This window comes from Phaseolus vulgaris, chromosome 3 (genome assembly GCF_051622355.1).
Source record: "Phaseolus vulgaris cultivar YP4 chromosome 3, ASM5162235v1, whole genome shotgun sequence".
NCBI classification, from domain to species: domain Eukaryota; kingdom Viridiplantae; phylum Streptophyta; class Magnoliopsida; order Fabales; family Fabaceae; genus Phaseolus; species Phaseolus vulgaris.
In genome coordinates this window covers 28251008-28265681 of record NC_143500.1, presented here as the reverse complement: position 1 = coordinate 28265681, position 14674 = coordinate 28251008, and the positions used below count along the sequence as shown (strand labels likewise).

At 36.6% G+C, this 14674-nt stretch overlaps 2 protein-coding genes across 2 annotated transcripts; both read right to left on the bottom strand.

Moving 5' to 3' along the window:
- Positions 1–5527: 5527 nt before the first annotated feature.
- LOC137839422 (uncharacterized) lies at positions 5528–6055 on the bottom strand. The gene has a single exon (XM_068648539.2). The coding sequence runs from the start codon at positions 6053–6055 to the stop codon at positions 5528–5530; it is 528 nt and encodes a 175-aa protein (XP_068504640.2).
- A 7346-nt stretch (positions 6056–13401) lies between these two features.
- LOC137806928 (protein DMP2) lies at positions 13402–14421 on the bottom strand. The gene has a single exon (XM_068607322.2). It carries the CDS (start codon positions 14281–14283, stop codon positions 13651–13653), a length of 633 nt encoding a protein of 210 aa, XP_068463423.1. The 5' UTR covers positions 14284–14421; the 3' UTR covers positions 13402–13650.
- Positions 14422–14674: the final 253 nt, after the last annotated feature.

Sequence of the window (14674 nt, the reverse complement as noted above, 5' to 3'; positions counted from 1 at the left end):
TGAAGTGCTAAGGTTTCTCAACCTAGCGCCGACTCAGCTTCACCCGAACTCATGGGCGTGTTTACAGGCCTACCGGATGGTGTGTCAGCTCTTTGACCTGACGCCCAGAGCGGAGGTTTTCTTATTTTATTATAATACGTATCCGGCCAACCCAGTAAGTTGGGTTTCGTTGGTGAGTCGTCCGGGGTGTGTTCGTTTTGCGGCCTTCACCACGTCATACAAAAATTTCAAGGAAAGGTATTTCAAAGTGTTTGTAGAGCCGGACGGTCGAGAACATTTTTATCTGGCTGAGGGTGGCACCAAATTTCCTTTTCATTGGACGCAGAATCCAACGGCTCTCAATATGAATTCCCGAACGGCCGTGTCAGCAATGGGCCAGGCTGAGATGGCAGTGTTCGATCAGCTCCCTCACAAGTTGCCTACGAGGGAGATAATTTCTTTATATACGTCGTCCGACCCTTGGGCGGATTTTGTTGGTATGTTACTTTGTAATTTGGTTTGATCGGGTTGTTTCATTAATAGTGTATAATTCCTGTATGTTTTGCAGAGATAATGACTCGGACGGATGCATCCCTTAGTGCTTACATGAATGACTTACGCCAACAAAGGAATCGGCAGGGTGGTTCGGTCGAGGCGAGTGGGGTGTTGACGGTTCAGCCGGCCACCACTGTTCCTGCCGGGGGTGCTTCAGCTGCGGGGGCTGCCAAGAAAAGGGGGCGGCCTGCCAAAGGGAATCAAGAAGGGAGAGCGGGTCCTTCCCGGATGACCTCGGAGCCGACTTTGCTAACGGTCGGCATGGAGGTGGCGGCTCATTTGCAAGTGGAGCTGACGGCGGAGGACAACGAGGTTTTTTCCACCATTCCCACATCTAAGCTGATGGTGGAAACCTTGGAGTTACAAAGCCGAGCGCTCATAGCGAGCCGAACGGTGGTTGAAGAACTCGAGAGAGTGACGACCATCACCGTTCCTCGGTTGAAAAAGGACGTGACCGAGGCCACCCAATCTGCAAAGGCGGCGACCGAGATGGTCGAGAAATTGAAAGCCCAAGTGGAGGAGAAACGGACGGCCGTGAAAGCGCAAGAGGGATTGACGAAGAACCTCGAGGCGCAACTAAAAGAGGGAGCCGACCGGGAGGAGGTGCTGAAAGCGGAAGTGGCCAAGTGCCATGACTTTATGCTTCGTATCAGCGAAGAGTATTTCCGGTTGGGTATCCAACAAGCGGCCTGTTTGCATGGGGTACCAATGGAAGACGACCGATACGATATCGAAAAAATAGTGGTGGATGGAAATTTGGTCCCGACAAACCCGGACGACAACTCTAATGAAGAGGCGGAGGCGGAGACTCCTGGTCCACAGCCGGACGCCTCATTCGAGGAATTAATGAACAATGTTCCTTAAAAAATTGCTGGTCCCGACATGTGGGCAAGATACACTTGTATTTTGAGTATATATAGTTTAGGTAGTGCGTAGGTCGAACAAGTATTTATAATTGCTAAACATGGTTTGGTTTATATAAGTAGATTGATGCTAATGTGGATGCCGAACGAAGCATAAACGGTGCTAGTTACGTTAAAGTAAAAAGATAACTCGGATGTCGAACGAGGCATGAATGATTAATTATATTTAAGTAATAAGATAATTCAGATGCCGAACGAGGCATAAATGATTCTAATTACATTTAAGTAATAAGATAATTCAGATGCCGAACGAGGCATAAATGATTCTAATTACATTTAAGTAATAAGATAATTCGGATGCCGAACGAGGCATAATTATTTCTGAATAAGTCAAGTAATAATGGTAATTCGGATGCCGAACGAGGCATAATTATTTCTGATTACGTTAAGTAATAATGGGAATTCGGATGCCGAACGAGGCATAATTATATCTGATTACGTTAAGTAAAATGGTAATTCGGATGCCGAACGAGGCATAATTATTTCAGATTACGTTAAGTAAATGGTAATTCGGATGCCGGACGAGGCATAATTATTTCTGATTACGTTAAGTAATAATGGGAATTCGGATGTCGAACGAGGCATAATTATATCGGATTACGTTAAGTAATAATGGTAATTCGGATGCCGAACGAGGCATAATTATTTCTGATTACGTTAAGTAATAATGGTAATTCGGATGCCGAACGGGGCATAATTTGGGAGTGAAAAAGAAATAGGAGACGGTTTTTAATTTATAGTGCCTCGTTAAAACCTTCTCGGTCGTAAAACCCTCCTTAGGGAAAAAACCAACCGAGCGAGGAAAGAGTACACTTTTATTAAGTTCAATTGTAATAAAATTTGAGATGCGTGGCATTCCACGTTCTCGGTATTGTTGAAGATGGTTGCTGCCCCTTCAAGATTGTGTTTGATGAAGTCTTGTATGCTGTGTTTGATGAAGACATTTATGTACTTTCCATGTATTTTGTGCTTTGCTTTAAGTGTGTCTTAGTTAGTGCTTAGAGGTTGTCTAAGAGTAGCTTTTTGCTGAGTATCTCACCTCATAACCACTGGCCATGTGTTAAGAACAAGCATGAGTTTTCTAAAACTGTTTTTCACATGTTTTACACAAAAACACGTTTTACTGCATAAAAATAAATCTGTTCTTTTCTAAATAAACAAATTCATTTTCTTCACTGATGCCTTGGCTAAAGTCTTGTAAAAATTTGATTTTGTGCATCAGGTATTTTGACTGAGTCTTCTTCTTTTCAAAACGACTGAGTTTCAAATAGTTAAACTTCCTCTGTTTTCGTTTTGAAAAATAAATCTGTTCATCTGTAAATGAATAGATTCTTTTTTGCCTCTGGTGCCATATCATACTTAAACGTTTTTCAGTTTTATCTAAGCACCAGAATGGTTGACTAAGTCTCCTCACTTAACAGTTTCTCTAACTGCTTTTGAAAATAAATCAGTTCATTTTATTTTCAATCTGTTCATTTTATAACAGCTTTAACTGTTTTTCAAAATTCTGTTATAAGCTGGCTTTCTATAAAATGCAAACTTGTTTTCTGAGTTTAATAACGATTCAAACAGTTTATACATTTGCAAAAAACAAGTTTTGACAGCAGAGAGTTAAGTGTTTTCAAGGATTAGCATTTGTTCTTCAAAGATTTCAAAAATCAAAAAGTGCTTGTTCTTGGTTTGGTTCCAAAAGCTTGGTGTGAGGTGCAGCTACTGTTCTAGCAATCTTGCCTACTGGGTTAAGGCAGATCTTTGTTACCTCAATCAGGTGTAGTCGTTTCACTTCTTATTACTTGTAATAGTTTGGTTGAATCCTCTTCTTGATAGGTGTTCTTGGAGAGTGGATGTGTGTGTATGAGTGCTGAAATAGGTTTTTTCAGCAAGAGTACCTAAGTTCTTGTAGGTTTCAAGAACAGTGGGAAGTGTACTTGATTGTACTGTGTGTTAGTGAATTCCACCTGTTGTTGGTGAAGACTGGATGTAGCTCAGGTTGAGTGAACCAGTATAATTGTTTGTGTTCATCCTCTCTCTCTTTGCAATTTCGTTTCTGCATAACTGATAAAACAGCAAAGAAATAAATCTGTTCAATTGAAAATAAATCTGTTCTTTCTGGGCGCTGTGCATACTGTTCTTGATTTCTGAAAAAGCTGTTTTAATCTGATAAGAACATATAAAATCTGCTAAAAGCCCCTGGAACAGATTGACTGTGATAGGTTGCTCAAGAAACTGTCAATGCCATTAATTGAACCTTAAACAATTGCTTAAAGTTGAAGCTTGCTGTTCTGTGATTAAGTGTTCTTAGTTTCTGAAAAATTGCTTAACATCAAGAAGAACATTCATAGTCTGTTAAAAGCCACTGGAACAGCTTGTTTGCAAAGATCACTCAATTAATTAGCATGCTATCAATTGAACCTTAATCACTTGCTTGAAATTGAAGCTTGCAGTTTTGTGTTTCACTGTTTTTCAAATCTGATATTTGTGTGTGTGCTGCTGGAAATTTTCACTGCATAATCTTGTGATTAATCTTGCTGAATTAAAAGCTTTTCAAACAAAAACAGTGCTGAAATAAATCTGTTCATTTTTACATAAATCGATTTATTTTCTGTAAAACTGGGTTAAACACTGTTTCTGCGAAGAAGTTTTTAAAAGGTCAATTCACCCCCCCTCTTGAACTTTGGCACTATTAAACCCAACAGGTATGTCCTTCCCAGATAAATGTTCTAAGTAATAGGCTCCACCAGCTGCCATATCTGCTATGCGGAACGGTCCTTCCCAGTTGCTAGAGAACTTGCCTCCTTCCTTTCTGGCGCTACTCCGCATCAGCCATACTAAGTCGCCTTTGTGGAACAGTCTCGGTTTGACCTTGGAGTTGTATCGTCTGGCCGCCCGAATTTTGCATGCTTCTTCTCTAATTCTACACTTGTCCCGAAGTTCGTTGATGAGATCGAGGTCGACCGAGAGACTTTCCTTGTTTAGATCAAGATCAAGGGTTTGTCGGCGGAGAGAAGGTTCTCCAATCTCGACGGGAATCATAGCTTCGGTACCATACGTCAGGCTGTACGGCGTTTCTTGTGTAGTCGTCTGAGGAGTACAACGATATGCCCATAAGACCTCTAAGAGTTCTTCCGTCCAGTTACCTTTTGCTGGACCGAGACGTTTCTTCAGTTCGTTCAGGATGACCTTGTTTGCAGCTTCTGCTTGTCCGTTTGTTTGCGGATGTTCGACTGAACTAGCGATGTGTTTGATGTGGAGCTTCTCGTAAAATTCAGCTAACGTCCGGTCGGTGAATTGCCGACCGTTATCGGTGATGATGATCTGTGGAAGCCCGAAGCGGCAAACGATATTTTTTCATACGAAATTTTGGACATTGCGGGCGGTGATCGCCGTCAAAGGCTCGGCTTCGATCCACTTGGTGAAGTAATCAATGCCGACCAGTAAGAATTTACACTGGCCTTTACCGGGGGCGAAGGGGCCAATGATGTCCATACCCCATTGGACGAACGGCCAAGGTGATAGCATAAAATGAAGTTCCTCAGGTTTTTGATGGGACAAAGTGCCATACTCTTGGCATTTAAGACATTTTTGGACGAAATTGGTGCAGTCGCCTTGGACGGTCGGCCAGTAGTATCCGGCCCGGAATACTTTGGCTGCCATTGTTCGTGCGCCGGAGTGAGTTCCGCAAATTCCTTCGTGCAATTATCGGACAACATAGGAAGCTTGGTCGGGTGTCAAACATTTAAGGAGTGGTCGGGTGTAACCTCAGCGGTAAAGGTCGTCGCCAATTAAGACAAAACGGGCGGCCTGCAGCTTCATGGTTTTTTCGCCGAGAGGACTACATGTGTCGTCGAGTAAATATTGCTTGATTGGGGTAATCCAAGTAGATTCTGCGTCGGTCGTCAGGCATTCCTGTAGGTCGATGCTTGGGCGTGTAAGTGTAACATGGATGACCGACCTATGCATTCCTTTACACTTCGTGGTTGCCAAACGGGACAAGGCGTCCGCGCGAGTATTGTGATCGCGTCGAACATGCTGCATGGAAATTTTAGAAAAGGTGCTCATCGACTGTTTGACTAATGATAGTATCGCTGTAAAAAGCTTTCTCGGACTTCATATTCGTCATTAAGTTGACCGATGACTAGCCTAGAATCACTTTTACAAATTAACTTAGTGATTTCCAATTCTGGAGCAAGGCGTAGACCGGCTAAGATGGCTTCATATTCAGCCTGATTGTTTGAAGTTTTGAAATCGAATTTTAGGGCTTGCTCGATGACAATCTCGTCGGGGCCTTCCAAAACGACTCCAGCGCCGCACGACCTTTCGTTGGAGGAGCCGTCCACGTATAGGATCCACGATGAGTGTTCAGTCTCGGCTGAGGAAGGAGTGAGTTCGGCTGCAAAATCAGCAAGAGCTTGCGACTTGATGGCCCCTCGTGGTTGGTACTGAATATGGAATTCGGATAGTTCTATCGTCCATCCGATCATTCGTCCGGCTAAATCTGGTTTAGTGAGAATCTTTACTATGGGGTAATTCGTCCGAACAATAATACGATGATTTTGAAAATACATCCGCATTCGTCGGGCGGTAATAACGAGAGCCATAGCTACTTTTTCGATCGTTTGGTATCGGATTTCGACGCCATGGAGGGCGCGGCTGACGAAATAAACTGGCCGTTCTTCAAAATTAATTTCTTGCACTAAGACTGAACTGACGAATTCGTGTGAAACGGCGAGGTAGACTATAATGGGCTCTCGGGCGTCCGGTTTCTGGATGACCGGCGGGGAAGATAGAAAAGTTTTCAATTGGAGGAAAATTTCTTCGCATTCGGTCGACCACTCAAAGCGGAATGCTTTTTTCAATAGTCGGACGATGGGTCTCGTTCGTTCGGCAAGTTTAGGAACAAATCTGGATAGAGCGGTGAGTCGGCCGATAAGTCTCTGAATTTCCTGAATGGAGTTGGGAATTCTCATTTCGGAGATAGCTTTACATTTCTCGGGGTTAGCTTCGATGCCTCTATGAGTTAGCATAAAACCTAAGAACTTGCCCCCCTCGACGCCAAACGCACACTTGTCAGGATTGAGTCGCATCTGGTGTTGGCGGAGGGCCTGAAAAACTTCTTTTAGGTCAGCAATATGTTGTTTGCATGAGTCGGACTTGACGACAATGTCATCAACATAGACTTCAACATTCCTGCCGATCATGTCGTGGAATACATGGTCCATTAGTCTTTGATAAGTGGCCCCGACATTTTTGAGTCCGAAGGGCATAACTTCATAGTAGAAATTATTGGAATCAGTCATGAAGGCTGTCTTCTTTCGGTCGGCCGGATGCATTTGGATTTGATTATAACCTGAATAGGCGTCAAGGAAGCTGAGGATGTGATGTCCGGCCGCTCCATCAACGAGACGATCAATGGTAGGTAAAGGGTAAGAGTCTTTTGGGCATGCCTTATTGAGGTCCGTGTAATCAACGCACATTCGCCATTTTCCGTTCGCTTTCTTTACCATAACCACGTTGGCGAGCCATGTGGTGTAATGGGCTTTCCGAATGAATCCAGCTTGTAATAATTTATCCGCTTTGTCACGTGCGGCTTGACGTCGTTCCTCGCCTAGATGTCTTTTCTTTTGAGCTATTGGCCTAGCCTCTTTATACAGTGATAATCGGTGAGTGATAACCTGTGGGTCTACACCAGGCATATCAGCGGCCGTCCAGGCGAACAGATCGGCATTTTTAACAAGTGTCGTCCCGATGGCCATTCGTCGTCCGGTTTCAGCGAAGTGCCGATGTGCGTAGTGTGGCGATCATCGCGAAGCGGGAATGGATGCAAGTCTTCTCCTGCTTCCATACGGGGATCGTCCATACGAGGGTCGAGGTCAACAAGGGCTATCATCTGACGACGGGACATGTGCCGTCCGGAACGCCGAGTGGGGGATCGTCCTCGTTTTTGTGGGACTCGGTCGTCCGGATTGGTTGTGTAGAGTCGTCGAGTTGGCTCACTTTTCAAACTTGCGACATAACATTCTCTAGCGGTTTTTTGATCGACATGGATGGTTGCAATGTCGTTAGTATTTATAGGATACCTTTCTCTGGCTTGAGCATAGTATTTATAGGATTGTCTAATGGGCTTTCTATCCCTTGGGCTTGGGATGATTATGGATAGGTTTTGTCAATCGTGCTCCGGAATACCCGGGGAACATATCTTCTTTTAACGCGTATTCCTTATTTTGCGGAGGTGTATCTTAACTGCTTTAACTTGTTACGGGGTGCACTTACATTTATTATGCGTTCGATCGGTCGGTCGGCTACGTGCGTTCGTCCGGTGCCTACCGGTACAGGTACAACTATAGGAACTAATTACTTTTAGTTTATAAAATTAGTTTCTATTTTATGATTTTCTTATAGGGAATAACAATACACCCATTAGTCATTAATTGATACAGTTGAACTAGTGCTTATCAAACAAAAATACACTTCAACTTGCTGATAAAAAAATAAACACTTCAACTACTACTGAATAATTTAAATGAGTTTTTGGTAAATATTGACTTTATCTCATAAGATAAACTCAATTTATTTTTTAAGAAATGTTTATAGAGATATAATCTAAAATATGATCTATGACTTATTCCTCCACATATTTATGTATGTGTACATTGGGAATAAACTAAAAAACGCTTATTAGAGTAGAATAATTTCATACAAATTCATTTCCCAAGTGTGACTCAGTGGGATCGAGATCCACTGTCAACAAATTTCAAGATTATAATAATCTTTTGATTGAAGCTTAAATTTATTTTTCAAGATCGTATGAGAATTATTGAGAGTTTATTCTTACGAAATTTGGTGGAATTAATGAGTAACTAGCTATCGATTACCCACACAAATATTCATCTCAACGTACAATATTATTGACATGAAAGGGTATTTTATAAACAAGCCAACTTTTTTTGAAATAGTTATATAAAAAAGTTATAAATTAATGTATACATAAATTAGTTTTATTATAGAGAAAATAACTTTAATTTTATTTTTATTTTCTTTCTTAGTACTTATCCAGAAACAAGTCCAAACTTATCCTAAGCTATTAACAATAGGAGCATATTTTACTATACCTTGTTAAATTGAAAGACAAAATAAAAAATGAATAACAATACACCCATTATTCATTAATTGATACACTTCAACTATTGCTTATCAAACCAAAATACACTTCAACTTGCTGATAAAAAAAAATAAACACTTCAACTACTGAATAATTTAAATGAGTTTTTGGTAAATATTGACTTGATCTCATAAGATAAACTCAATTTATTTTTTAAGAAATGTTTATAGAGATATTTATCTAAAATATGATCTATGACTTATTCCTCCACATATTTATGTATGTGTACATTGGGAATAAACTCAAAATCGCTTATTAGAGTAGAATAATTTCATACAAATTCACGTATTAAGCAGTTTTATAATAGTTTTTAAAAATTATTTTAATAAAATTGATTGGTTGGTTCGTAATACTGTAAGAGAATTTAGGTTGGTTTAACAACCTATTACTTACTAAGAGATCTTACACCTCAATCAATCTGAAGTCAATATTCAAGGAAGATCCAGTTTAGACACATTCTTGATCCACATCAAATACTCTTACTAAAATATTGAAGGATAAACCAAAATTCAAATTTATTATTCAACGTAAGAATACAACTTAGAAACGGTAACGTAAATAAATTTAATTCATTTACATACGAATATGTTGGAATTCACTTCTTCAAACTGACTTTTGAAATTTTTTAAAATTTAATAAACTAATTTTGTGTACCAAATTAACATCAAAATTCCGCGTCTTGTAGAACTCCTTAATTTTCTTTATAAGTCAATTAGCCATTAAAATGTAAATTGTGAAAACAGAGGCTCCCCTATAGTATGAACGTTATCTTAAATATTGAGGTTACGTTTAACGTCATCGCAAGGTAGGCCAACCTTTTTGGAAAATAAAAAATGCATCTTCCTTTTCTGCGGATTAAATTCTTGAAAGGGTGCCAAATTAGTTAACTGTGCTTATAAAAATAAGTGGTGTTATTTTTTACATAACCTGTTAATAACTAACAGATTTAACAATGAAAACCACTTAAAGATAATTTACCTAAACATTTAGACGAAAAACATGAAACAAATGCTTGTAGTACTTGCAATAAATAATAATATAATTAATTAAAAATAATATAAATTTTAAAGGATAAATTATATTGCTTAATCTAAAAATATATAAAAAATTATAAAAAAAAATCATTAATTGAATAAATTAGATATTATTTTAGAACTCAAAAATTATTATTAGTATATTTAAAGTATTTTATATTATTAATAAATAATTTCTAACTTAATACTTAATTAGTTACCAAAATTTTAATTATCTGATAAATGTATTGATATTAATATGTGTATAAAATATAACTAATGTGTATCAATGTAACATACATAACTATCTGCACTTATTGAATACTTTCTGCTTTTTTTTTTTAGTTTGAGAACAAAAGCAAGAAATAACCATATATGAATGTGCAGGAATACATTTTTGTGTGTTTGATGTAAGGAATGCCTTGTTGATAATAACAAGTAGGATTTCGAACTCAACAAAAGGTATTTGGATTGGTTTGGAATGAAATTTTGCATTATTTTATCAAACTCCATTTAATCTTGGTTTAACATCTTTTGTGGGGAGAGGAGTTTCGTGTAGTGAAAAGGAATCAAACAAAAAGTAATAAATAATCACTAAAAAAAATCATAAAAATCAATTTTAGAGAAAAAATAATTAATTTATATAGTGATTAAATTAGTATTAGTCATATTTTATCAACATTTGTAATAATTTGAAACACTATTTTAATTAATGCACTTAAATGTTTTACCTTATTTATAATACGGAAACACAACACAGACGTGTGTATTCGCATTTTTATTTTTTTTATTTATATATATTTATGTTTAATATTAAAACTCGAATAAACAATGTTATAGTTAGTACGCTTATATTAACAATATAAATTTATAGTACATTATGAATAAAAAATGTTATTATCATTATATATATTCCATTTTTTTATTTTCATCATAATCATATGTGTATTCATATTTATTGAAATGAAGCATAAACTTATGTGTATTCGTATCTTTTAAATATCAATTTGTCTATATACCTATGTTCTAAAAAGGAGAAAACACTCATTTGAAATGTTATTATTTTACAATAATGAATTCTCCTTAAGATACCAAATAAAAATATTAATATTCAGATGTCTTTCATTTTTTTGACATTAAAAAAAAAAGTATTCTTAATGAATATCTTTATTAATTAAATTATAAAGATAATTAATTAAATTTATATTACTTAAGATATTACTTAAGTAGAAAACATAATTTACCTTTAAATCATCCTTTGTAATTCTATATAAAACATGTCATCCATAACTTTTAAGTTTTTAAAAATTATAGATTTTATTTATTATTTTCTTACCTGTGTATTCTTATCAAAATTAAAAAAAAAATGGACTTATTATCATGGCTAAGTATTATAATGTTTTTTTAAACCAAATTTAGGCTCAATAAATTATGGCACTGAAAGAGAATGTCTAGGGAAACCTAACTGACTCATTGGATCAAGTTGAGGAAACTATTGAGTAAATATTTGTAAGCCAAAATTATACCTTCACTAATTGTAAGGCTGCATTTTGACTGGAATTTACACAATTTCAAATCAGTACGTACATATTTGACGAAGTCTTATTCTCATAGATAAAACTTCTTTTCAACAATGCCTTTATTTTCTTTTTCACCCGATCACACAACTTTGGTTCTTCCATAGAAAGCTCAACATAACAAATCTCAATGGTTTAAGGTGGCAGACACACCAATGTCATATCTTTTATTCTTGGCAAAGTAATTGTTTCCGTCAAAACCTACAAAATAATCCTGGAAAAATGCAACCTTACACAAAAATATAAGACATAAACATATACTAAGAATAATTATTAATCATCGTTAAAATTAATGTCATATCTTTTGTTCTTCGCAAAGCAATTGCTTCCATCAAAACCTACAAAATAAACCAAGAAAGACATAACCTTACACAAAAATATAGGACAAAAACATACAATAAAAATAATTATTAATCATCGTTAAAATTAAGTACAACAAATGCAACTACATTTCAACATAACACCGTAGCATATAAACTAAATAAAAACTAAACTAATCATGTGGACCTTTTTCTAAGCCATGATTAAGAAAACGAAACCCAAAGATTTCACGCACTACAAAAAATATGTTTATTAGCATGGGTCAAAAAGGGATATTAGCTATAATAAATGGACGCAAAAGTGTAGTTATCATTAAAATTTGAAAGCTAATATGCTCAACATAAAAATAGTGGCAGGTGTGTGGGACACAAATGGTGTGTTTTTTGCGTAGGCCTAGCCTACATGCTGCCCACACAAAATTATATTTTATATTGTTTATTCAAAGAAACGTGGGTTTAGCCTACAAGTTGGCCACATAATTTTTAAACAAGCGTGGGTTAGCCTACATGTTGCCCACACAAAATTATATTTTATATTGTTTATTCAAAGAAGCGTGGACTTAGTCAACGGATTGGACAAACAATTTTTAAACAAGCGTGAGCTTAACCTTCATAATTTTATTACATATTTAAATTTAATTTAAATATATATATATATATATATATATATTATGTTTGCGTGGGCTTAACCTACAAAATTTTAAATTTTTATTATTATTTATTATTTATAGTTTCAATTGTGACCGTTTGATTCACGCAATTTTTTTTCTTTTTTTTAGTTTATGTCCATATAATCCATGCTTACTCACGCTTTATTTTTTATTTTTTTAATAATGAAGGCTTGTTGGACACTATTTAGGGTTTTTAGCATCATCTTCACTTTCTTTTACAACTAATTTTACTTTTTGGTGTAGTGAAGCCATTGATCGATAATTGCAAAACCGGCCTTGAAGAGATTGGAATCGAGGTTGACCACTGCAACATCCATAGCTTTGCACTAAAACGAACTAGAACATAAGAAAAACTCCACATTTTCAATTTCAAGAAAAAATTCCACCTCTACCACTTGACCTTTAGCCCTAAAGGACACAACACCTTCTGTCATCAACGAAAACAACCAGACTAATGGCGGCGACTTTCTCAAGCCTCGGTTGTTTCGATCGGGTTCTAGATTAGGAAAGACGCGGACATTGTCACCGATGATGCAAGAGGGAGAAAAGGAGGGCCGATAAGGAGAGACAACTTCAACCATAAATATGACAACAAATAAAATAAAATTTTAAAAAGTTAAAAACTACTTTATTAACTTCTGAAATTATAAAATGTTCAAATAACCAAAATAAATTAATAAAATAAAATATGAAATAAAAATAAAATAGAATTTTTTTTTTAGAGCAAGTTAAAAATGAGAAATCCTTTATATATAGATAAAAATACTACTTCATTCGCGTTCATTTGATACAAGTGAAAAAAACAGCTTCTGAAAAATTAAAAAGACTCTACTTATATCACAACCAAAACCCGACCCAAAAACAGCAAAAAGAAACGAAAAGGTGTTTTCTTAAAGTGGTTGAAACTTGATTGAATCCAAAAATTTAGAAAATAAAATCTTTCATTAAGAACTAAAACAATAGTGATTTCAAATTTGAAAAAGGATAAAAATAATATATATTTACATAGATTGAAACTATAATTTTCTCATTTTTTAAAATTTAAAAAAAATTATTTCAAAATTTAGAATTAAGAAATGTAAGCATTATATATAATATCAGAACTTATTTATTTTAAAAAAATAATAACATATATTGTAATGACATACAAAGAAGTGGTGGGCAAAAGAAAATCCCAAAAGAAGAACCAACTTACGCAGTCTCCTTTGAAATGTTTCCAAATTGGAAACTAATAAGTTTTGAGAGAGACATTAGAAACACAGTACATCCAAGTTGCTGAAGAGCAAAACTGGTGAAATACACAACGCTAACCCAAGTTTCAACCATTAAACACTACTTATCACAGTACAAGTGGGTGAAAAACAGAAGACAATTCACTCTAGAAGCAACAGAAAAGCCATAATACAGTAACATTTCACGCCATGCATGCAGGAATGGCAGCAAAGTATCAATACTAAACATTGTCAATAGAATTTTTCTGAGGATCGGTAGTGTCTTCGGACTTTGGGGAGGTTTGGTTAGAATCAGAAGTTAAAGGGTATCCAATTCCATGGCGAGTATTGGGGAAAATCATGAACACTCCACCCGCAAACACCCCAATAACTGTGGGCAGCACCTGAAGCAGACTCTTCTGAGTTGACTCAAAACTAGCGTAGAAACAGTGCACGGTGTTGGAGTCCAACAGCCCCAACACTGCAAACACTAACAAAGATAGAGCAGCATGCACAAAGTCTGCAACCCCGAGTTTGTACCCTGACAAGTCAACGGAGTTGGAAGATGGAGAAGGCCAGAGTCCCTTGCGGGTTACGAAGCCATAGTGCCTCTGGTTATCACTGCCTGTGTAGCTATCAGTGAAGGAAGAAAAGGCGCAACTGAAGCCGCAGAGCACAAGTAGAATGCTGCTGAGCCACTTGTTGATGGTGTTGCATTGACCGCTATTGGTGACAACGGGGTTGAGGAACTGGAACACGAAGACTGTGCCTGTGGGGAGAAGCTTTACCAGGCTACCAGCCGCTGAGAATGTGGTGTTGGTCACACGCCCTGTACGGCTGCTGTTTGTGTTTTTGGATGAACTCTCTTCAACCATTTTTCTGCTTTTCTTCTTCTTGCTTATCTTTATCACCTTGCAGTTGATCTTGTGGAAGTATGTAAATATAGAGAGCTGGTCAATGGCTTTATATACAATATGGTTAAGACATTTATGAGCTTTTCAAATATCTGCTCAAGCTTAGAGAAGACCAAGACCTTCCCACTACAGTGTACTGCATTACTTTTTCCATGCCATTCGCGTTGAACGAGTAAAATATTGTACAATGAAAACACAAGGAAACAACCAAGAATACTATACTTAATTATGATTTTAGTTCTTCAAATTTGAAAGTAATTTCTTCAAATTTGAAAGTAAATTCTTCAAATTAAAAAATATATTTTAAATTAAATATCATTATTTTTTTCGTTTAAAGAACTGAAAACGTATT

Bases quoted from the DNA above. Each gene is read 5' to 3' on its own strand.
- LOC137806928 (XM_068607322.2), bottom strand. From the start codon at position 14,283: ATGGTTGAAGAGAGTTCATCCAAAAACACAAACAGCAGCCGTACAGGG.
- LOC137839422 (XM_068648539.2), bottom strand. From the start codon at position 6,055: ATGGCTCTCGTTATTACCGCCCGACGAATGCGGATGTATTTTCAAAAT.